Genomic DNA, 25,750 nt, shown 5'->3' with positions numbered 1-25,750 from the left:
GGCCGAATATCACAAGTTCGCAGACGGAGGCGAAACGTGAACAAAACATTAACTGCGAAAGTAGCAGTTTTAACGCGTGAGACCGTTTCACAGACAGTCCACTATTTGCTCTATATAGGTTCTTAATCAGTATTATACAAGTTTTTCAAGATTGCCTGTAGAAGATTTTGTAAGTCTACTCCTTGAGCTGGATTACCCGAAAAGAAGGGCCTTAATTGCACAAGAAACATCTGAATGCATATTAGCATTAGAAGAACGTTAATTAACTTTTAGCTGATTACTTCCGGCACATTGCAATTTACGAATTGTAGCCGGGCAGTTTGTAACGAGTTTCGAGATATTCGGTTCCAAGGTGGGCGGCGAAGTGCGTCGACGCTCCTGCTACGTTTTTCTCGCACGATGCATAGAAAAGGTGCTTCATTAAAAAAAAAGCGAGTGGAACAACAGCGCATTTTGGTGCAAGTTTGATGCGGTATATATTTCGAAAGTGGTGCCGTTGTCAGAATTCGTTGCAAGTGGATGTACCTCGCGAACTAACCTGCTACAATTGCTGAGCGAACATTGTTTAACTGCGCGAACAAACGAACCACAACGACAGAGAGGGACAAGGACGGGCGCAGACTTGCAACTAAAGTTTATTCCACAATGTACACATATAAGTACACAGCCGACATGCACCACTGCGCGTGCGCGAAAAAAAGATAAACAAAGGTAAAAGAAAAGTAAAACCTTGTATAAACCTTATATGTGTACATTGTGGAATAAACTTTAGTTGCAAGTCTGCGCCCGTCCTTGTCCCTCTCTGTCGTTGTGGTTCGTTTGTTCGCGCAGTTAAACAATGTTCGCTAATATCTACCAACTCGCCCAACAACAAGTTCTACTAAACTATACAATTGCTGAATTGGAATGTGTGGCCTTAAGTAATTTGTTAAAATAGATTAGTGAAGCTTTGTCTATTGTGGTACATTAGTTTTCGTTGAACTTGCAGGTAATTTCCGCCTCTTCGAGTAATCCATACAGCTGCGGAATTAGAACTGTGCTCTCTGCCACATTAAATTGCGCTAAACTCTAAAAGAAACTGCGGGTATACCTGTTGCCCTCGAGCGTTCCCAGTTTAGTGCCCGAGTTCAGAAAGTCCAGTTTTGGCCTTCATTTTCTCCACTAAAGGACATTATTCTTGTGCCTCCAAGTAGCGTTATGAGAAAATACTCTACACAAAGATTTTGGATCATACCCGTTCCGAAAGTTCGCTTCAAGTTCCGAGCAAGGTCGGGTTCAATTTCTTTTTTTATTTTTTTAGGGTATATCTGACGAATGTGGCAGCTGTGAGCGACAGAAAACTCGTCACCCATCGCCTGCGAAAATGTACTTGATGTTAATCTGACTGAAGAAAGTTGGTTACTGAATTTGCTGTACATTCTAAAAACAATGTACACCCTCTAGGGCGTACAACGTCGTCCCACAAAGATAAACGTCATCTGTCTTGCTCGCATGTCCTTTCTTAAAGGGACACTAAAGTGAAAAATGATTTCTTCTGCATCAGTAACTTACCGTTCTACAACACCAGAAACACCAATCTTACAACGATAAGACGTTTGGTAAGCCAGAAGAAGCGCAAGAACGAAATACGGGTGGCGACGCCTACTTAAGTTCCCGCACCTGGGGGCTGTGACATCTTGGATTTTGATGGCATCTTCTAGGGCCTACTAATTATATATAGCGGTACAGATTGACTACATTGCGTTCTAAAGGAACCAGATATTAAACATGGCAAGTTTCGGGAACCTTTATTCAGCCAACGCGGCCCAAATGTGAAAACATACTTTGGAGTCCCTGACGTCACGCTGACGTATCGGCGCTGGGGTTTCGGCGCGAAATTCGAATACTGATACTTGGACCTTCATTTTCTCATCGAAGAATCAAACTATATTTTTTTTAAATGACTGCCTGCAGGGTTCTCAAACAATGTTTCATTAGTCTAAACTGATTTATTGTTTCCCTTTAGTGTCCCTTTAAAAACTCTGTCCTCGCTATGCGAGCCTGTAAAAAATGCTGTATCACGCAAGTAACGCGCACGCCGTTCGTAACCTGGAAGTGCCCGACGCGCAGCGTTAACGAAAGGAAACGCGCGCACGGTTGATGATTGTTATCGTAGTGGGACCAAGATACGCGGCAAAGTGTGTAAACTGTGAATGTAGCCAAGGTGTGGCTTTCTCAATTGACTTCACTTACAGTGCGTCTGAGACCTTGCTTGGCTGTTGTGCTCGATAGTTTTGTTTCGATATGTGACGTGACAGTCAGCGGACCCCTGCGATGCTGTTCGCCAATCACTCTGCCCAAGGTGTACGAGCTACTACTCGGAACACTGACAAAGTCCAACGCATTGTCAAGTCTACCATCTCGTCAGCTCCAGTCGACTAAAAACAATACAAACGCACCCTATCTCCGATTGTGTCGGGAAAAAAATAGAAAAAGGAGGAATCCGAAACATTAGCAATATGGTGGAATTTGCAAGTGCCCCGAACAGCACCCCTGGTTTTCCGGAGACTTTCGCAACTGTTGAAATTGAAGGTCCCTGAAGCTACACCAGTGTACACCGTATATCTTCGATGCATACGCATAATATTCTCGTTGCGCCCCCCCCCCCCCCCCCCCGCCCCTCGCAGAAAGACAAGGTCCTGTCGGCGCTTCCCGAGTCGAGCGACAACAGCTCGTGGTCGACGAGCGGTTGGGGCAGCGAGCTCCTGTCGCCCGGCCACGTGGTCACCAACCGGCTCCGGCGCGCCCAGACGTGCATCCTCTTCAACGCGCTCGCGGCGCTCTCGCTGGCCGCCCTGCTCGCCGGCATTCTGGTGGCCGACCTGGAGCACCCGTCGCCCCTCTTCACCACCGCCTCGGTGGCGGTGCAAGGGTGCATCGTGCTGCTGCACTCGGTCGAGCTCATCGCCATGGTCAGTCGCACCCCGAGCGCTTCCGCCGCGTACGCGGAAGTCGTGGACCGGTCACTTTAGCCGTATACCTCACCAGACGATAGAATGGCCGTACCTCACCAGACGATAGAATGGCCGTATCTCACCAGACGATAGAATGGCCGTACCTCACCAGACGATAGAATGGCCGTACCTCACCAGACGATAGAATGGCCGTACCTCACCAGACGATAGAATGGCCGTGTATGGCGACAAACGAGCTTCACTCCGAGCACAAGTGGGCTCCGGTGGCGATCCGTGCAGGATTTTCGGGTTAGAAGAAGTCGAAATAGCCAGCCAGAGGTAGTCAACAAAAGAAGTCAGCGAGGCTGCAGTCATGAACAGTCCCGTGGGAATACATTTGCGGGTTCCGTGTATCTGAGACGGCTTCGTTTTGAGAGTTATCCCGTTCGGGGTCTTCGATTTGTGGAAAAAAATAGAGTTTGACGACAGTCGACGCGCATTGTTTGGCTATGGAATGATGACGAAGCGAACGGATGTACATCGTGACGGTTCATGCCGCTTTGTTTCCTTGTTTCGCCGTTCGTTATTGGAGAGCAGCACTGAAGTAGCATATGCGCGCGTGCAATAAGACATTCGCGTTCCAATTAAGATTTTACTTTCAGATTTTCTAGTGAAAATGCATGTGAAACACAGAAATGCTTTTGTTATACAGCTGGCTGTGCCTGTATGAACTAAATGTACCTATTGCACTTGAGAGAGAAAGATAGATTCTAGTAACTGTAAAAAAAAACTGAATTTTGACTTAGGTCGTCTAATTCTTTACTAAGATTGCCGACAATTGGTAAGTTTAAGGAAATGGAAGCACGAAGATTACAAATTCGTAACTCCGCAACAACCGCAAGTATCTCGGTTGTGTAAATTACACCTGCAGAAGCAAGCATCTTAAACGGACAAATGTGGTGCATGAATTTACAGCTTGACCTCAAATTTTCACAATGCTTACGACAGTTTCGCGAGAGACTTGCCCGTAAACTGGTGGCATATATAAAAGCTGTGTATTGTAAATCAAGTTTGTCTGCTCTAAATGCATTAATAAGCGGAGTCTACCGAATTCAGATCATTCTTCACTGCCTACAAAGTTGTATAGTTGAATTTGCTATGTTTATTTTATATACACATTCCATATAAAGCTTGCTGGCATAAATTGGAAACACACCTTCTACGGTTCACACATCGTAACTTCTTTTACGTGCAACAAATCTCATCAGAATCGGTCCACTGGTTGCCGAGAAAAACGATTTCTCCGTTCCCATGTATTTGGATACGAGTTCCCGCCATATTGGTCGCCATGTTGTCAAGCCCTACGGGGCAATTACGCGCCTCTCTCTCTTTTTTTTTTTTTTGCCGGCAGCCCGTCGCAGTGGTACGTGCGGTGTGGTCGTGGTGCCAGGCACGAACTCTCAGGTTCGGTTACTGGTCGCAGCTGCTAAAGCTTCTCGAATGCACCAGAACACAAGCACGGCCATCTACAGCGAGGTTTCAGTGCATACACCGAATAAAACTACAAGTCCAAATTAGTATGAACACCACAGGCCTCTGAACTGGCCTCTTTTGAAGCGCAGACGCATTATTATCGTAAGCAATGCCACCGTCAACCTATTTCAGTATCCACTCAATTGAGGACGAACGCCTCTCCTGCAGCACCTCCAATTTCCCTGTGTCGGCTGACCCCAACCCCAACTTACGCTTGCAAACTTCCTAGTATTCATGCCCCCAGTAACAGAGTAAGATAAAACAATACCGAAGATTTTGCTGGCCAAAAAAAGAAAAGTAATAAATTCTCGGGTTTTAGGTGCCAAACCCACATGTCAAAACCATGGTGATTACGGGGTATGCCGTAGTGCGGGACACGGGATCGATTTTGACCACCTGGGGTTTTTAGCGTCCATCTAAATCTAAGTATACGGGGTTCTTACATTTTGTCTCCATCGTAGTGTGGCCGCCGCAGGCCGGAATCGCACCCGCGACCTCGTTCTTCGCAGCGGTACCTTTCACTGGCTTGGTGCGCCAAAATCAATTGCAGTAAGCAGGAAATACGTCACGGCCACCATGTTTTGGGCACCAGTTATTCTCTGCCGCCGTCGACTCTGCTTCTGTACCCTTGGCGCCCCCTCTCCCATTCTGTTACTAGTGAACTTTCACTAATCTGCTCTACGGATTTACGTAGCTGGCACAACTAAATTTATTCATCTTACTTTCAACACCAATATCCTATAGCCCCCACGTTAGCTCTCTAAACTTAAGTTGCGTGATTAGGGAGCGTAGCAGGGGCGTAGCCGGAAAGAGGGGGGGGAGGGGAGTGAAGCCCACATCAGGCATGTCCCCCCCTCTCTTTCTCTCTATCTCTCTCCCACCCCATATTTGAGTGTAACAGGATACCTGGCACCAAAAAACGCACGACAACACCCTCCTGGCCTCCCGGGGAAGTGCGAGCTCCCGTTGCAAAAAAAAATCATTCTTGTCTGCGCCGCCGTATAGCGTATACAGCTTGCGAGACTCCGTAAGCCCCGTCGGTCAGTCGCGACCCTAACCCTGGTCCACACCGCGCAGTACGCGCGCAGCCCGACGGCGACGTTCCTGGCGGTGGACACGTCGGCGCGCCTCGACCTGGTCGCGTACCTGCTGCAGCTGGGGCTCTTCTGCGTGTCCGCCTGGTGCTCGGCGTTCGACGTGCCCCTGCAAGAGTGCTGGCTGCCCGTCGCCCTGTTCGTCGCGCTGGCCGCCTGCCGGACTCACAAGTTCTGGGTGCACCGGAGGGTGCGTATACCGCTACGCTCGCGCGCGCACGCGCTCTTGTAGCACGTGCAACAAAGTGCGCAGTTGCAGGACAAGTGCAAGGCTGCGTAGAAGCGCGCAAGTGGGAAGAACGTGGCGCACTATACGCTCAAATTGCCCCGTGATGGTCAAAAGCGTGGCAGTTTGGGCGAGTTGGTATGTCATGACTGTTTTATGCTTGTAGCGCAGCTCAGAAAGAGCAAATAAGGAAGGAGGTTCATTCCTAGTTCAACGGGCCCCTCTCTTGCTACAACTCGTGACCCGTATTCTACTGTTAGCGCTCATCCTGTTTTCCGTTCCCTTTTATACCCCGTGATGTATAACAACACCTAGACACACCAACTAAACACTTTGGAGCCCGGGATCCACGAGGAAACCGTTTCGTCTCAACTACATCGCTCGAGCATACCCAACACGCGCTACGCTATACGGGTAGAGCAACACACGCGTATTGCGGATAGTGTGGGTATGCCTCTCAACCAGCGGCAGGCTTTACTTCTCGTCCGCTTTCATTTCCGTTTACCGTATTGCTTCTACAATTCAATTAAATATACAAGTAACTTTCCCTGTGCTTTCCTTGGCTTCATTACCTGTTGATGTCACATGGTTCGGACTAACAAAAATCGGGCCCCTAGTTTCTCCCTTCTCCTCGTTCACTATAAGCATGGCAACCGCAATATTTAGCCGGCGCAGCGCCCCATTACTTTAAATAATTGTAACAGCCGCACGGGGACGAATGCATTCATCCTTTGTTGAGACGCAACGCGGCACTGTGCACGCACCTAACTTCGGACTCCAGGCGATATTTTATTGCGGCTGCTGCTGCGAACAGCGCCCACGCTTCACCGACGCGCTGCCTCTCGCGATCTCCCGATGCAGCGAGGCCGTCGAACCACAATTGGCTTCGTTGCTCCACAATTCGCTCCACAATTCGCTCCACAATCCGCTCCCCAATCCGCTCCCCAATTCGCTCCACAATCCACTCCACAATTCACTCCGCAATTCACTCCACAATTCACTCCACAATTCGCACCACAATTCGCACCACAATTCACTCCACAATGCACTCCACAATTCACTCCACAATTCACTCCACAATTCGCTCCACAATTCGCTCCAGTGCCAGCCAATGCATCGCGAAATGAGAAAGCACGTACGGAGCTGCGCTCAAATTTCGCATTAGGGAGTATCGGAGTCACCGTTGAATTTTCTCATCCCCCGCTGCTCTCCGCGTTCGTTCTCATCTTTCCTTGTGCTCGTTCGCTCGGTTGCGAGCTATAGGGCTCCTACGCCGAGGCTCGCCGCAGGAACGGGCGCCTAAGAGCTGTGCTCCAAGAAGGCAATCGGTCCCGAAGCTCGTGTTAGCAAGACTAAGGGCACATTCACACCGGCGACTTGAGGAGGTCGCGCGACCAAGTTGGTCGCTTTGCGACCAGTCGCAAATGGTCGCAAACGGTCGCCTTTCTCGAAAAGCGACCATTTTGGGCGAGTCGCTCTCTGCGCGATTTTTCAGTCGCGCGACCGTGGTCGCAAAACTGATAAACCAATCAGCGGCGCACCGGAAGTGATCTTTCGTGTGTCTACATCCGGCCTCCTCCGGCGTCGCATTCAAATTCCGCGTAGATTCCGAGAGTTCTCGCTGAGTACGATAATCTCCGGGAATGCGACTTGCGGGTCGCGCTCAGCCGGGCTTGCCGGTGTGAACATCAGTCGCCTTCGGTCGCTTTTTGATTGCGAGTAGCAAATGGTCGCGCGACCTCCTCAAGTCGCCGGTGTGAATGTGCCCTAAGCCGGTCCTAAGCGGTTCCTTCTCTCCCTTAATGTAAGACAATGACAGTGGCGTAGCCAGGGTATAGTATCCTATAGTTCGCTATAACCAGGAGGTGGCATAAGCGAGGCGCGAGCCTCCACTCCCCCTGAAATTTCTGTGTTAGTATGCGGCTTAATTGTCTAGCTCCCTCCTCCTCCCGTGTCAAATACGAACAACCCCCCTTCCCCACCCCAATCCCGCCGAAAGAAACCTGGCTACGGCACTGCACAATGACATTGCCACTATCCGTTCTCGCGGAACCTCGCACCGAATTCCCACAAGCGCGACGACAAAGCACTGACAGTGTTGGACATTTCGGACGGCTGTGCACCGTCGTGCACTGCACGTGGGGTTGGGAGCAGAGAGACTAACGCTACAGCGCGGAACGGCGCGCAGTTAATATCGGAGGCGTGGCTCCGCTGGATGGACCAGGCGATCAACCAGCGCGTGTTCCGCATGTACGACATGGCCGTCGCCTTCATCAACTCCGAGGAGGAAGTGATCAAGAGCGTCGCCTCGGCGAAAGTTACCGGCCAGGTGACGGTCTTCATGCGCGATGAGGCCAACTCCAACAAGCTAGAGGTGGGTGCGCCCGTCACAGTCTATGTATACGTATAGACCCAGGAATAAGAATCGTCGGACACGTTGTTCTAGAAACGTTAAAACACAAGCGTGTAGTACATTCATAATCGAGAGCATCTTGCGTAATGAAAGTCTCGCATAGCGTGTAATCCTGCGTAATGATTGCGGAGACTGCGTGCGTAATAAATAGCTCTGTAGTCGAGATCGTATCCTAGCCCGCGCTCTGCTTGCGTATGGAAGCCCGATAAGCCCGAGAGTGCCTCCTGCACTATACGTATGAATCATTAGGACTACCTGCGAATAGCCTTCCGCTGAAATGATGCGAAAGGCACGCAACAGTATAGTAAGCTCCAGTATTACCACGTAACAGCCTTACGAGGACGAGAGGATCATCTGCCTTGGACCTTCTCCGGTTATCCGGACGGATAGGGTTGCCGTACTGCCGGCTGCATTTCCGTGCGTTAATTGTAGCGCGGTTAAAACGCTATCATGCTGCGCTGACATTCAGGAGGCTTTCAAAGAATGAATTGCCAGCAGGTCCAAGTTTGGCAAAGTTTGCCTCAAAAGTATCCAGACCAAAGTGGTGGCCTATGTGGCACCGCGTGCTTTTCCTTAATGGAGAGTTTCGGCGTGTCCGGTATCCCGCTAAGCGCATTAGCGGTATACCGGACACGCTAAAGCTCTCTAATTACAATCCATACCAATCAAGTCTATGCGAATCCTAACTAAAGTGTCAGCAAATAATTTTACTGTTTTGAAAGAGATCCTGCACGAATCCTACATAGAACCCAGAAGAATCAATAAAGAAACAATGCGTAATAATTGGGCGTTGCCCGTTACGTTCCAGTAGAAAAACTGTGCTTTCGTCTTTCGTTTAGGATGAAACCTGAACGTCATGATAAAGTCTGCAGCTGATCCTGACATCCGTGCGTCGTCAAAGTTAATATTTTACCTCGAAACAACGAGCTTTTATTTTCCGATCGGCCTATCACGTAGTTAAATCAGCAGAGCGAAGTCACCGGCATGTGGGCCGAATGCACACTTCTCTTTCAGAGGTTAAGTGCAGGTATAAGTGTGCATTTCCATTTTCTGGAAATGCTACAGCTGTCGGCGACTGCAGTGGCGTCTTTTTTTTTTTTTCGCGCGCAAAACGGCGCAGCTGCTGAAGGAGATAATCAGCATCCAGCAGCGGTACCCGCAGCTCGAGTGTGTGGCCCGATCGCGTCTCATCGCGCGGCGCATCCTCAACTCGTGCCTGTCCGCCCTCAGCGACCTGGAACAGAGCGGCCTCGTCGAGCAGGACCACTACACCGAGCTCGTAACGGTACGTGGCGAGAGAGAGAGAAAGAGGGGGGGGGGATGCGCGGCCCTGCCGAAACCCTCTTCCCCTGTCGTAATCAGCTACCAGCCTTCCTAAGTGTCGTCGAGTACCTCGATTCGTCGGGGCTCTCGGCGAGATTATAGGACATTTCTACAAAGACGGATGGCCTAACGGCCATCCCACCACCTCGGGCTTCCTGATCGGCCACTACTTCGCTTCCATCACTACGACCCTCTACCTTTCTCCCTCCTACCTTCTCTGTCTTTTAACCCCATCCCCTCCACCCTGCTGGCGCTGAGCCGTGCTCCCGCATGGATTGCAGAAAATAGTGCTAGCCTTTTCTCCTTCCCCTCAAACACCACTTCCCTCTCGCCCTACTGCTATTAAATGTTGCAGGCCTTTGCGCTGAATTCATGTAAGTTCCTCAAGAACCTCCCCGTACTTTTATTAAATGGGCAAGCTTACGCTGCATTCATGTCGGTTCCGCCATAATGGCAGTGAAAACGTGTGCCAAATCGTTGCGGAAGTCATGCCCGACGACTGTGAGAACGAATGCGCAGCCCTGTCGAATCCTCACCGTAGTGTCATTAAATGTTTGTCTTACGATGAATAGATACAGGTTCCGCGAGAACCTGACCGTACTGTTATTAAATGGGCAAGCTTACGCTGCATTCATGTAGGTTCCGCCATAATGGCAGTGAAAACGTGTGCCAAATCGTTGCGGAGGTCATGCCCGACGACTGTGAGAACGAATGCGCAGCCCTGTCGAATCCTCACCGTAGTGTCATTAAATGTTTCAGTCTTACGATGAATAGATACAGGTTCCGCGAGAACCTGACCGTACTGTTATTAAATGGGCAAGCTTACGCTGCATTCATGTAGGTTCCGCCATAATGGCAGTGAAAACGTGTGCCAAATCGTTGCGGAGGTCATGCCCGACGACTGTGAGAACGAATGCGCAGCCCTGTCGAATCCTCACCGTAGTGTCATTAAATGTTTCAGTCTTACGATGAATAGATACAGGTTCCGCGAGAACCTGACCGTACTGTTATTAAATGGGCAAGCTTACGCTGCATTCATGTAGGTTCCGCAATAATGGCAGTGAAAACGTGTGCCAAATCGTTGCGGAGGTCATGCCCGACGACTGTGAGAACGAATGCGCAGCCCTGTCGAATCCTCACCGTACTGTCATTAAATGTTTCAATCTTACGATGAATAGATACAGGTTCCGCGAGAACCTGACCATACTGTTATTAAATGGGCAAGCTTACGCTGCATTCATGTAGGTTCCGCCATAATGGCAGTGAAAACGTGTGCCAAATCGTTGCGGAGGTCATGCCCGACGACTGTGAGAACGAATGCGCAGCCCTGTCGAATCCTCACCGTAGTGTCATTAAATGTTTCAGTCTTACGATGAATAGATACAGGTTCCGCGAGAACCTGACCATACTGTTATTAAATGGGCAAGCTTACGCTGCATTCATGTAGGTTCCGCCATAATGGCAGTGAAAACGTGTGCCAAATCGTTGCGGAGGTCATGCCCGACGACTGTGAGAACGAATGCGCAGCCCTGTCGAATCCTCACCGTAGTGTCATTAAATGTTTCAGTCTTACGATGAATAGATACAGGTTCCGCGAGAACCTGACCGTACTGTTATTAAATGGGCAAGCTTACGCTGCATTCATGTAGGTTCCGCCATAATGGCAGTGAAAACGTGTGCCAAATCGTTGCGGAGGTCATGCCCGACGACTGTGAGAACGAATGCGCAGCCCTGTCGAATCCTCACCGTAGTGTCATTAAATGTTTCAGTCTTACGATGAATAGATACAGGTTCCGCGAGAACCTGACCGTACTGTTATTAAATGGGCAAGCTTACGCTGCATTCATGTAGGTTCCGCCATAATGGCAGTGAAAACGTGTGCCAAATCGTTGCGGAGGTCATGCCCGACGACTGTGAGAACGAATGCGCAGCCCTGTCGAATCCTCACCGTAGTGTCATTAAATGTTTCAGTCTTACGATGAATAGATACAGGTTCCGCGAGAACCTGACCGTACTCTTATTAAATGGGCAAGCTTACGCTGCATTCATGTAGGTTCCGCAATAATGGCAGTGAAAACGTGTGCCAAATCGTTGCGGAGGTCATGCCCGACGACTGTGAGAACGAATGCGCAGCCCTGTCGAATCCTCACCGTACTGTCATTAAATGTTTCAATCTTACGATGAATAGATACAGGTTCCGCGAGAACCTGACCATACTGTTATTAAATGGGCAAGCTTACGCTGCATTCATGTAGGTTCCGCCATAATGGCAGTGAAAACGTGTGCCAAATCGTTGCGGAGGTCATGCCCGACGACTGTGAGAACGAATGCGCAGCCCTGTCGAATCCTCACCGTAGTGTCATTAAATGTTTCAGTCTTACGATGAATAGATACAGGTTCCGCGAGAACCTGACCATACTGTTATTAAATGGGCAAGCTTACGCTGCATTCATGTAGGTTCCGCCATAATGGCAGTGAAAACGTGTGCCAAATCGTTGCGGAGGTCATGCCCGACGACTGTGAGAACGAATGCGCAGCCCTGTCGAATCCTCACCGTAGTGTCATTAAATGTTTCAGTCTTACGATGAATAGATACAGGTTCCGCGAGAACCTGACCGTACTGTTATTAAATGGGCAAGCTTACGCTGCATTCATGTAGGTTCCGCCATAATGGCAGTGAAAACGTGTGCGAAATCGTTGCGGAGGTCATGCCCGACGACTGTGAGAACGAATGCGCAGCCCTGTCGAATCCTCACCGTAGTGTCATTAAATGTTTCAGTCTTACGATGAATAGATACAGGTTCCGCGAGAACCTGACCGTACTGTTATTAAATGGGCAAGCTTACGCTGCATTCATGTAGGTTCCGCCATAATGGCAGTGAAAACGTGTGCCAAATCGTTGCGGAGGTCATGCCCGACGACTGTGAGAACGAATGCGCAGCCCTGTCGAATCCTCACCGTAGTGTCATTAAATGTTTCAGTCTTACGATGAATAGATACAGGTTCCGCGAGAACCTGACCGTACTCTTATTAAATGGGCAAGCTTACGCTGCATTCATGTAGGTTCCGCCATAATGGCAGTGAAAACGTGTGCCAAATCGTTGCGGAGGTCACGCCCGACGTCTGTGAGAACGAATGCGCAGCCCTGTCGAATCCTCACCGTAGTGTCATTAAATGTTTCAGTCTTACGATGAATAGATACAGGTTCCGCGAGAACCTGACCGTACTCTTATTAAATGGGCAAGCTTACGCTGCATTCATGTAGGTTCCGCAATAATGGCAGTGAAAACGTGTGCCAAATCGTTGCGGAGGTCATGCCCGACGACTGTGAGAACGAATGCGCAGCCCTGTCGAATCCTCACCGTAGTGTCATTAAATGTTTCAGTCTTACGATGAATAGATGCAGGTTCCGCGAGAACCTGACCGGACTTTTATTAAATGGGCAAGCTTACGCTGCATTCATGTAGGTTCCGCCATAATGGCAGTGAAAACGTGTGCCAAATCGTTGCGGAGGTCATGCCCGACGACTGTGAGAACGAATGCGCAGCCCTGTCGAATCCTCACCGTAGTGTCATTAAATGTTTCAGTCTTACGATGAATAGATACAGGTTCCGCGAGAACCTGACCATACTGTTATTAAATGGGCAAGCTTACGCTGCATTCATGTAGGTTCCGCCATAATGGCAGTGAAAACGTGTGCCAAATCGTTGCGGAGGTCATGCCCGACGACTGTGAGAACGAATGCGCAGCCCTGTCGAATCCTCACCGTAGTGTCATTAAATGTTTCAGTCTTACGATGAATAGATACAGGTTCCGCGAGAACCTGACCGTACTGTTATTAAATGGGCAAGCTTACGCTGCATTCATGTAGGTTCCGCCATAATGGCAGTGAAAACGTGTGCCAAATCGTTGCGGAGGTCATGCCCGACGACTGTGAGAACGAATGCGCAGCCCTGTCGAATCCTCACCGTAGTGTCATTAAATGTTTCAGTCTTACGATGAATAGATACAGGTTCCGCGAGAACCTGACCGTACTGTTATTAAATGGGCAAGCTTACGCTGCATTCATGTAGGTTCCGCCATAATGGCAGTGAAAACGTGTGCCAAATCGTTGCGGAGGTCATGCCCGACGACTGTGAGAACGAATGCGCAGCCCTGTCGAATCCTCACCGTAGTGTCATTAAATGTTTCAGTCTTACGATGAATAGATACAGGTTCCGCGAGAACCTGACCGTACTCTTATTAAATGGGCAAGCTTACGCTGCATTCATGTAGGTTCCGCCATAATGGCAGTGAAAACGTGTGCCAAATCGTTGCGGAGGTCACGCCCGACGTCTGTGAGAACGAATGCGCAGCCCTGTCGAATCCTCACCGTAGTGTCATTAAATGTTTCAGTCTTACGATGAATAGATACAGGTTCCGCGAGAACCTGACCGTACTCTTATTAAATGGGCAAGCTTACGCTGCATTCATGTAGGTTCCGCAATAATGGCAGTGAAAACGTGTGCCAAATCGTTGCGGAGGTCATGCCCGACGACTGTGAGAACGAATGCGCAGCCCTGTCGAATCCTCACCGTAGTGTCATTAAATGTTTCAGTCTTACGATGAATAGATGCAGGTTCCGCGAGAACCTGACCGGACTTTTATTAAATGGGCAAGCTTACGCTGCATTCATGTAGGTTCCGCCATAATGGCAGTGAAAACGTGTGCCAAATCGTTGCGGAGGTCATGCCCGACGACTGTGAGAACGAATGCGCAGCCCTGTCGAATCCTCACCGTACTGTCATTAAATGTTTCAGTCTTACGATGAATAGATACAGGTTCCGCGAGAACCTGACCGTACTTTTATTAAATGGGCAAGCTTACGCTGCATTCATGTAGGTTCCGCCATAATGGCAGTGAAAACGTGTGCCAAATCGTTGCGGAGGTCATGCCCGACGACTGTGAGAACGAATGCGCAGCCCTGTCGAATCCTCACCGTAGTGTCATTAAATGTTTCAGTCTTACGATGAATAGATACAGGTTCCGCGAGAACCTGACCGTACTTTTATTAAATGGGCAAGCTTACGCTGCATTCATGTAGGTTCCGCCATAATGGCAGTGAAAACGTGTGCCATATCGTTGCGGAGGTCATGCCCGACGACTGTAAGAACGAATGCGCAGCCCTGTCGAATCCTCACCGTACTGTCATTAAATGTTTCAGTCTTACGATGAATAGATACAGGTTCCGCGAGAACCTGACCGTACTTTTATTAAATGGGCAAGCTTACGCTGCATTCATGTAGGTTCCGCCATAATGGCAGTGAAAACGTGTGCCATATCGTTGCGGATGTCATGCCCGACGACTGTGAGAACGAATGCGCAGCCCTGTCGAATCCTCACCGTACTGTCATTAAATGTTTCAGTCTTACGATGAATAGATACAGGTTCCGCGAGAACCTGACCGTACTTTTATTAAATGGGCAAGCTTACGCTGTATTCATGTAGGTTCCGCCATAATGGCAGTGAAAACGTGTGCCAAATCGTTGCGGAGGTCATGCCCGACGACTGTGAGAACGAATGCGCAGCCCTGTCGAATCCTCACCGTAGTGTCATTAAATGTTTCAGTCTTACGATGAATAGATACAGGTTCCGCGAGAACCTGACCGTACTTTTATTAAATGGGCAAGCATACGCTGCATTCATGTAGGTTCCGCAATAATGGCAGTGAAAACGTGTGCCAAATCGTTGCGGAGGTCATGCCCGACGACTGTGAGAACGAATGCGCAGCCCTGTCGAATCCTCACCGTACTGTCATTAAATGTTTCAGTCTTACGATGAATAGATACAGGTTCCGCGAGAACCTGACCGTACTTTTATTAAATGGGCAAGCTTATGCTGTATTCATGTAGGTTCCGCCATAATGGCAGTGAAAACGTGTGCCAAATCGTTGCGGAGGTCACGCCCGACGACTGTGAGAACGAATGCGCAGCCCTGTCGAATCCTCACCGTAGTGTCATTAAATGTTTCAGTCTTACGATGAATAGATACAGGTTCCGCGAGAACCTGACCGTACTTTTATTAAATGGGCAAGCTTACGCTGCATTCATGTAGGTTCCGCAATAATGGCAGTGAAAACGTGTGCCAAATCGTTGCGGAGGTCATGCCCGACGACTGTGAGAACGAATGCGCAGCCCTGTCGAATCCTCACCGTACTGTCATTAAATGTTTCAGTCTAACGATGAATAGATACAGGTTCCGCGAGAACCTGACCGTACTTTTATTAAATGGCCAAGCTTACGCTGTATTCATGTAGGTTCCGCCATAATGGCAGTGAAAACGTGTGCCAAATCGTTGCGGAGGTCATGCCCGACGACTGTGAGAACGAATGCGCAGCCCTGTCGAATCCTCACCGTAGTGTCATTAAATCTTTCAGTCTTACGATGAATAGATACAGGTTCCGCGAGAACCTGACCGTACTCTTATTAAATGGGCAAGCTTACGCTGCATTCATGTAGGTTCCGCCATAATGGCAGTGAAAACGTGTGCCAAATCGTTGCGGAGGTCATGCCCGACGACTGTGAGAACGAATGCGCAGCCCTGTCGAATCCTCACCGTAGTGTCATTAAATGTTTCAGTCTTACGATGAATAGATACAGGTTCCGCGAGAACCTGACCGTACTCTTATTAAATGGGCAAGCTTACGCTGCATTCATGTAGGTTCCGCAATAATGGCAGTGAAAACGTGTGCCAAATCGTTGCGGAGGTCATGCCCGACGACTGTGAGAACGAATGCGCAGCCCTGTCGAATCCTCACCGTAGTGTCATTAAATGTTTCAGTCTTACGATGAATAGATACAGGTTCCGCGAGAACCTGACCGTACTCTTATTAAATGGGCAAGCTTACGCTGCATTCATGTAGGTTCCGCCATAATGGCAGTGAAAACGTGTGCCAAATCGTTGCGGAGGTCATGCCCGACGACTGTGAGAACGAATGCGCAGCCCTGTCGAATCCTCACCGTAGTGTCATTAAATGTTTCAGTCTTACGATGAATAGATACAGGTTCCGCGAGAACCTGACCGTACTCTTATTAAATGGGCAAGCTTACGCTGCATTCATGTAGGTTCCGCAATAATGGCAGTGAAAACGTGTGCCATATCGTTGCGGAGGTCATGCCCGACGACTGTGAGAACGAATGCGCAGCCCTGTCGAATCCTCACCGTAGTGTCATTAAATGTTTCAGTCTTACGATGAATAGATACAGGTTCCGCGAGAACATGACCATACTGTTATTAAATGGGCAAGCTTACGCTGCATTCATGTAGGTTCCGCAATAATGGCAGTGAAAACGTGTGCCAAATCGTTGCGGAGGTCATGCCCGACGACTGTGAGAACGAATGCGCAGCCCTGTCGAATCCTCACCGTAGTGTCATTAAATGTTTCAGTCTTACGATGAATAGATACAGGTTCCGCGAGAACCTGACCATACTGTTATTAAATGGGCAAGCTTACGCTGCATTCATGTAGGTACCGCCATAATGGCAGTGAAAACGTGTGCCAAATCGTTGCGGAGGTCATGCCCGACGACTGTGAGAACGAATGCGCAGCCCTGTCGAATCCTCACCGTAGTGTCATTAAATGTTTCAGTCTTACGATGAATAGATACAGGTTCCGCGAGAACCTGACCGTACTTTTATTAAATGGGCAAGCTTACGCTGCATTCATGTAGGTTCCGCCATAATGGCAGTGAAAACGTGTGCCAAATCGTGGCGGAGGTCATGCCCGACGACTCTGAGAACGAATGCGCAGCCCTGTCGAATCCTCACCGTAGTGTCATTAAATGTTTCAGTCTTACGATGAATAGATACAGGTTCCGCGAGAACCTGACCATACTGTTATTAAATGGGCAAGCTTACGCTGCATTCATGTAGGTTCCGCAATAATGGCAGTGAAAACGTGTGCCAAATCGTTGCGGAGGTCATGCCCGACGACTGTGAGAACGAATGCGCAGCCCTGTCGAATCCTCACCGTAGTGTCATTAAATGTTTCAGTCTTACGATGAATAGATACAGGTTCCGCGAGAACCTGATCATACTGTTATTAAATGGGCAAGCTTACGCTGCATTCATGTAGGTTCCGCCATAATGGCAGTGAAAACATGTGCCAAATCGTTGCGGAGGTCATGCCCGACGACTGTGAGAACGAATGCGCAGCCCTGTCGAATCCTCACCGTAGTGTCATTAAATGTTTCAGTCTTACGATGAATAGATACAGGTTCCGCGAGAACCTGACCGTACTTTTATTAAATGGGCAAGCTTACGCTGCATTCATGTAGGTTCCGCCATAATGGCAGTGAAACGTGTGCCAAATCGTTGCGGAGGTCATGCCCGACGACTGTGAGAACGAATGCGCAGCCCTGTCGAATCCTCACCGTAGTGTCATTAAATGTTTCAGTCTTACGATGAATAGATACAGGTTCCGCGAGAACCTGACCGTACTTTTATTAAATGGGCAAGCTTACGCTGCATTCATGTAGGTTCCGCCATAATGGCAGTGAAAACGTGTGCCAAATCGTTGCGGAGGTCACGCCCGACGACTGTGAGAACGAATGCGCAGCCCTGTCGAATCCTCACCGTAGTGTCATTAAATGTTTCAGTCTTACGATGAATAGATACAGGTTCCGCGAGAACCTGACCGTACTCTTATTAAATGGGCAAGCTTACGCTGCATTCATGTAGGTTCCGCCATAATGGCAGTGAAAACGTGTGCCAAATCGTTGCGGAGGTCATGCCCGACGACTGTGAGAACGAATGCGCAGCCCTGTCGAATCCTCACCGTACTGTCATTAAATGTTTCAGTCTTATGAAGAATAGATACAGGTTCCGCGAGAACCTGACCGTACTTTTATTAAATGGGCAAGCTTACGCTGCATTCATGTAGGTTCCGCCATAATGGCAGTGAAAACGTGTGCCAAATCGTTGCGGAGGTCACGCCCGACGACTGTGAGAACGAATGCGCAGCCCTGTCGAATCCTCACCGTAGTGTCATTAAATGTTTCAGTCTTACGATGAATAGATACAGGTTCCGCGAGAACCTGACCGTACTCTTATTAAATGGGCAAGCTAACGCTGCATTCATGTAGGTTCCGCCATAATGGCAGTGAAAACGTGTGCCAAATCGTTGCGGAGGTCATGCCCGACGACTGTGAGAACGAATGCGCAGCCCTGTCGAATCCTCACCGTAGTGTCATTAAATGTTTCAGTCTTACGATGAATAGATACAGGTTCCGCGAGAACCTGACCGTACTCTTATTAAATGGGCAAGCTTACGCTGCATTCATGTAGGTTCCGCAATAATGGCAGTGAAAACGTGTGCCAAATCGTTGCGGAGGTCACGCCCGACGACTGTGAGAACGAATGCGCAGCCCTGTCGAATCCTCACCGTAGTGTCATTAAATGTTTCAGTCTTACGATGAATAGATACAGGTTCCGCGAGAACCTGACCGTACTCTTATTAAATGGGCAAGCTTACGCTGCATTCATGTAGGTTCCGCCATAATGGCAGTGAAAACGTGTGCCAAATCGTTGCGGAGGTCATGCCCGACGACTGTGAGAACGAATGCGCAGCCCTGTCGAATCCTCACCGTAGTGTCATTAAATGTTTCAGTCTTACGATGAATAGATACAGGTTCCGCGAGAACCTGACCGTACTCTTATTAAATGGGCAAGCTTACGCTGCATTCATGTAGGTTCCGCCATAATGGCAGTGAAAACGTGTGCCATATCGTTGCAGATGTCATGCCCGACGACTGTGAGAACGAATGCGCAGCCCTGTCGAATCCTCACCGTACTGTCATTAAATGTTTCAGTCTTACGATGAATAGATACAGGTTCCGCGAGAACCTGACCGTACTGTTATTAAATGGGCAAGCTTACGCTGCATTCATGTAGGTTCCGCCATAATGGCAGTGAAAACGTGTGCCATATCGTTGCGGAGGTCATGCCCGACGACTGTGAGAACGAATGCGCAGCCCTGTCGAATCCTCACCGTACTGTCATTAAATGTTTCAGTCTTACGATGAATAGATACAGGTTCCGCGAGGACCTGACCGTACTTTTATTAAATGGGCAAGCTTACGCTGCATTCATGTAGGTTCCGCCATAATGGCAGTGAAAACGTGTGCCAAATCGTTGCGGAGGTCACGCCCGACGACTGTGAGAACGAATGCGCAGCCCTGTCGAATCCTCACCGTAGTGTCATTAAATGTTTCAGTCTTACGATGAATAGATACAGGTTCCGCGAGAACCTGACCGTACTCTTATTAAATGGGCAAGCTTACGCTGCATTCATGTAGGTTCCGCCATAATGGCAGTGAAAACGTGTGCCAAATCGTTGCGGAGGTCATGCCCGACGACTGTGAGAACGAATGCGCAGCCCTGTCGAATCCTCACCGTAGTGTCATTAAATGTTTCAGTCTTACGATGAATAGATACAGGTTCCGCGAGAACCTGACCGTACTCTTATTAAATGGGCAAGCTTACGCTGCATTCATGTAGGTTCCGCCATAATGGCAGTGAAAACGTGTGCCATATCGTTGCGGATGTCATGCCCGACGACTGTGAGAACGAATGCGCAGCCCTGTCGAATCCTCACCGTACTGTCATTAAATGTTTCAGTCTTACGATGAATAGATACAGGTTCCGCGAGAACCTGACCGTACTGTTATTAAATGGGCAAGCTTACGCTGCATTCATGTAGGTTCCGCCATAATGGCAGTGAAAACGTGTGCCATATCGTTGCGGAGGTCATGCCCGACGACTGTGAGAACGAATGCGCAGCCCTGTCGAATCCTCACCGTACTGTCATTAAATGTTTCAGTCTTACGATGAATAGATACAGGTTCCGCGAGAACCTGACCGTACTTTTATTAAATGGGCAAGCTTACGCTGCATTCATGTAGGTTCCGCAATAATGGCAGTGAAAACGTGTGCCATATCGTTGCGGAGGTCATGCCCGACGACTGTGAGAACGAATGCGCAGCCCTGTCGAATCCTCACCGTAGTGTCATTAAATGTTTCAGGCTTACGATGAATAGATACAGGTTCCGCGAGAACCTGACCGTACTCTTATTAAATGGGCAAGCTTACGCTGCATTCATGTAGGTTCCGCAATAATGGCAGTGAAAACGTGTGCCAAATCGTTGCGGAGGTCATGCCCGACGACTGTGAGAACGAATGCGCAGCCCTGTCGAATCCTCACCGTAGTGTCATTAAATGTTTCAGGCTTACGATGAATAGATACAGGTTCCGCGAGAACCTGACCGTACTCTTATTAAATGGGCAAGCTTACGCTGCATTCATGTAGGTTCCGCAATAATGGCAGTGAAAACGTGTGCCATATCGTTGCGGAGGTCATGCCCGACGACTGTGAGAACGAATGCGCAGCCCTGTCGAATCCTCACCGTAGTGTCATTAAATGTTTCAGTCTTACGATGAATAGATACAGGTTCCGCGAGAACCTGACCATACTGTTATTAAATGGGCAAGCTTACGCTGAATTCATGTAGGTTCCGCAATAATGGCAGTGAAAACGTGTGCCAAATCGTTGCGGAGGTCATGCCCGACGACTGTGAGAACGAATGCGCAGCCCTGTCGAATCCTCACCGTAGTGTCATTAAATGTTTCAGTCTTACGATGAATAGATACAGGTTCCGCGAGAACCTGACCATACTGTTATTAAATGGGCAAGCTTACGCTGAATTTATGTAGGTTCCGCAATAATGGCAGTGAAAACGTGTGCCAAATCGTTGCGGAGGTCATGCCCGACGACTGTGAGAACGAATGCGCAGCCCTGTCGAATCCTCACCGTAGTGTCATTAAATGTTTCAGTCTTAGATGAATAGATACAGGTTCCTCGAGAACCTGACCGTACTTTTATTAAATGGGCAAGCTTACGCTGCATTCATGTAGGTTCCGCAATAATGGCAGTGAAAACGTGTGCCAAATCGTTGCGGAGGTCATGCCCGCCGACTGTGAGAACGAATGCGCAGCCCTGTCGAATCCTCACCGTACTGTCATTAAATGTTTCAGTCTTACGATGAATAGATACAGGTTCCGCGAGAACCTGACCGTACTTTTATTAAATGGGCAAGCTTACGCTGCATTCATGTAGGTTCCGCAATAATGGCAGTGAAAACGTGTGCCATATCGTTGCGGAGGTCTTGCCCGACGACTGTGAGAACGAATGCGCAGCCCTGTCGAATCCTCACCGTACTGTCATTAAATGTTTCAGGCTTACGATGAATAGATACAGGTTCCGCGAGAACCTGACCGTACTCTTATTAAATGGGCAAGCTTACGCTGAATTCATGTAGGTTCCGCAATAATGGCAGTGAAAACGTGTGCCATATCGTTGCGGAGGTCATGCCCGACGACTGTGAGAACGAATGCGCAGCCCTGTCGAATCCTCACCGTAGTGTCATTAAATGTTTCAGTCTTACGATGAATAGATACAGGTTCCGCGAGAACCTGACCGTACTCTTATTAAATGGGCAAGCTTACGCTGCATTCATGTAGGTTCCGCAATAATGGCAGTGAAAACGTGTGCCATATCGTTGCGGAGGTCATGCCCGACGACTGTGAGAACGAATGCGCAGCCCTGTCGAATCCTCACCGTAGTGTCATTAAATGTTTCAGTCTTACGATGAATAGATACAGGTTCCGCGAGAACCTGACCGTACTCTTATTAAATGGGCAAGCTTACGCTGAATTCATGTAGGTTCCGCAATAATGGCAGTGAAAACGTGTGCCAAATCGTTGCGGAGGTCATGCCCGACGACTGTGAGAACGAATGCGCAGCCCTGTCGAATCCTCACCGTAGTGTCATTAAATGTTTCAGTCTTACGATGAATAGATACAGGTTCCGCGAGAACCTGACCGTACTCTTATTAAATGGGCAAGCTTACGCTGCATTCATGTAGGTTCCGCAATAATGGCAGTGAAAACGTGTGCCAAATCGTTGCGGAGGTCATGCCCGACGACTGTGAGAACGAATGCGCAGCCCTGTCGAATCCTCACCGTAGTGTCATTAAATGTTTCAGTCTTACGATGAATAGATACAGGTTCCGCGAGAACCTGACCATACTGTTATTAAATGGGCAAGCTTACGCTGAATTTATGTAGGTTCCGCAATAATGGCAGTGAAAACGTGTGCCAAATCGTTGCGGAGGTCATGCCCGACGACTGTGAGAACGAATGCGCAGCCCTGTCGAATCCTCACCGTAGTGTCATTAAATGTTTCAGTCTTAGATGAATAGATACAGGTTCCGCGAGAACCTGACCGTACTTTTATTAAATGGGCAAGCTTACGCTGCATTCATGTAGGTTCCGCAATAATGGCAGTGAAAACGTGTGCCAAATCGTTGCGGAGGTCATGCCCGCCGACTGTGAGAACGAATGCGCAGCCCTGTCGAATCCTCACCGTACTGTCATTAAATGTTTCAGTCTTACGATGAATAGATACAGGTTCCGCGAGAACCTGACCGTACTTTTATTAAATGGGCAAGCTTACGCTGCATTCATGTAGGTTCCGCAATAATGGCAGTGAAAACGTGTGCCATATCGTTGCGGAGGTCTTGCCCGACGACTGTGAGAACGAATGCGCAGCCCTGTCGAATCCTCACCGTACTGTCATTAAATGTTTCAGGCTTACGATGAATAGATACAGGTTCCGCGAGAACCTGACCGTACTCTTATTAAATGGGCAAGCTTACGCTGAATTCATGTAGGTTCCGCAATAATGGCAGTGAAAACGTGTGCCATATCGTTGCGGAGGTCATGCCCGACGACTGTGAGAACGAATGCGCAGCCCTGTCGAATCCTCACCGTAGTGTCATTAAATGTTTCAGTCTTACGATGAATAGATACAGGTTCCGCGAGAACCTGACCGTACTCTTATTAAATGGGCAAGCTTACGCTGCATTCATGTAGGTTCCGCAATAATGGCAGTGAAAACGTGTGCCATATCGTTGCGGAGGTCATGCCCGACGACTGTGAGAACGAATGCGCAGCCCTGTCGAATCCTCACCGTAGTGTCATTAAATGTTTCAGTCTTACGATGAATAGATACAGGTTCCGCGAGAACCTGACCGTACTCTTATTAAATGGGCAAGCTTACGCTGAATTCATGTAGGTTCCGCAATAATGGCAGTGAAAACGTGTGCCAAATCGTTGCGGAGGTCATGCCCGACGACTGTGAGAACGAATGCGCAGCCCTGTCGAATCCTCACCGTAGTGTCATTAAATGTTTCAGTCTTACGATGAATAGATACAGGTTCCGCGAGAACCTGACCGTACTCTTATTAAATGGGCAAGCTTACGCTGCATTCATGTAGGTTCCGCAATAATGGCAGTGAAAACGTGTGCCAAATCGTTGCGGAGGTCATGCCCGACGACTGTGAGAACGAATGCGCAGCCCTGTCGAATCCTCACCGTAGTGTCATTAAATGTTTCAGTCTTACGATGAATAGATACAGGTTCCGCGAGAACCTGACCGTACTCTTATTAAATGGGCAAGCTTACGCTGCATTCATGTAGGTTCCGCCATAATGGCAGTGAAAACGTGTGCCATATCGTTGCGGAGGTCATGCCCGACGACTGTGAGAACGAATGCGCAGCCCTGTCGAATCCTCACCGTAGTGTCATTAAATGTTTCAGTCTTACGATGAATAGATACAGGTTCCGCGAGAACCTGACCGTACTCTTATTAAATGGGCAAGCTTACGCTGAATTCATGTAGGTTCCGCAATAATGGCAGTGAAAACGTGTGCCAAATCGTTGCGGAGGTCATGCCCGACGACTGTGAGAACGAATGCGCAGCCCTGTCGAATCCTCACCGTAGTGTCATTAAATGTTTCAGGCTTACGATGAATAGATACAGGTTCCGCGAGAACCTGACCGTACTCTTATTAAATGGGCAAGCTTACGCTGAATTCATGTAGGTTCCGCAATAATGGCAGTGAAAACGTGTGCCAAATCATTGCGGAGGTCATGCCCGACGACTGTGAGAACGAATGCGCAGCCCTGTCGAATCCTCACCGTACTGTCATTAAATGTTTCAGTCTTACGATGAATAGATACAGGTTCCGCGAGAACCTGACCGTACTTTTATTAAATGGGCAAGCTTACGCTGCATTCATGTAGGTTCCGCAATAATGGCAGTGAAAACGTGTGCCATATCGTTGCGGAGGTCATGCCCGACGACTGTGAGAACGAATGCGCAGCCCTGTCGAATCCTCACCGTACTGTCATTAAATGTTTCAGTCTTACGATGAATAGATACAGGTTCCGCGAGAACCTGACCGTACTTTTATTAAATGGGCAAGCTTACGCTGCATTCATGTAGGTTCCGCAATAATGGCAGTGAAAACGTGTGCCATATCGTTGCGGAGGTCATGCCCGACGACTGTGAGAACGAATGCGCAGCCCTGTCGAATCCTCACCGTACTGTCATTAAATGTTTCAGGCTTACGATGAATAGATACAGGTTCCGCGAGAACCTGACCGTACTCTTATTAAATGGGCAAGCTTACGCTGAATTCATGTAGGTTCCGCAATAATGGCAGTGAAAACGTGTGCCATATCGTTGCGGAGGTCATGCCCGACGACTGTGAGAACGAATGCGCAGCCCTGTCGAATCCTCACCGTAGTGTCATTAAATGTTTCAGTCTTACGATGAATAGATACAGGTTCCGCGAGAACCTGACCGTACTCTTATTAAATGGGCAAGCTTACGCTGCATTCATGTAGGTTCCGCAATAATGGCAGTGAAAACGTGTGCCATATCGTTGCGGAGGTCATGCCCGACGACTGTGAGAACGAATGCGCAGCCCTGTCGAATCCTCACCGTAGTGTCATTAAATGTTTCAGGCTTACGATGAATAGATACAGGTTCCGCGAGAACCTGACCGTACTCTTATTAAATGGGCAAGCTTACGCTGAATTCATGTAGGTTCCGCAATAATGGCAGTGAAAACGTGTGCCAAATCATTGCGGAGGTCATGCCCGACGACTGTGAGAACGAATGCGCAGCCCTGTCGAATCCTCACCGTACTGTCATTAAATGTTTCAGTCTTACGATGAATAGATACAGGTTCCGCGAGAACCTGACCGTACTTTTATTAAATGGGCAAGCTTACGCTGCATTCATGTAGGTTCCGCAATAATGGCAGTGAAAACGTGTGCCATATCG

At 48.7% G+C, this 25,750-nt stretch overlaps 1 protein-coding gene across 2 annotated transcripts in view; it reads left to right on the top strand.

The window, feature by feature from the left end:
• LOC135912679 (sperm-specific sodium:proton exchanger-like) overlaps positions 1 to 25,750 on the top strand; it is a 109,117-nt gene that overhangs the window by 43,547 nt on the left and 39,820 nt on the right. For both annotated transcript variants that reach the window (XM_065445191.2, XM_065445190.2), the window contains 4 exons: positions 2,667 to 2,951; positions 5,544 to 5,750; positions 7,975 to 8,160; positions 9,320 to 9,484. In XM_065445191.2, the coding sequence (XP_065301263.2) occupies positions 2,667 to 2,951; positions 5,544 to 5,750; positions 7,975 to 8,160; positions 9,320 to 9,484 (843 nt within the window). The remainder of the gene's footprint in view (positions 1 to 2,666; positions 2,952 to 5,543; positions 5,751 to 7,974; positions 8,161 to 9,319; positions 9,485 to 25,750) is intronic.

Source organism: Dermacentor albipictus, chromosome 7 (assembly GCF_038994185.2).
Source record: "Dermacentor albipictus isolate Rhodes 1998 colony chromosome 7, USDA_Dalb.pri_finalv2, whole genome shotgun sequence".
Lineage (NCBI taxonomy): Eukaryota > Metazoa > Arthropoda > Arachnida > Ixodida > Ixodidae > Dermacentor > Dermacentor albipictus.
The sequence above is the reverse complement of the archived record's forward strand: the minus strand, read 5'-3'. Positions and strand labels throughout refer to the sequence as shown.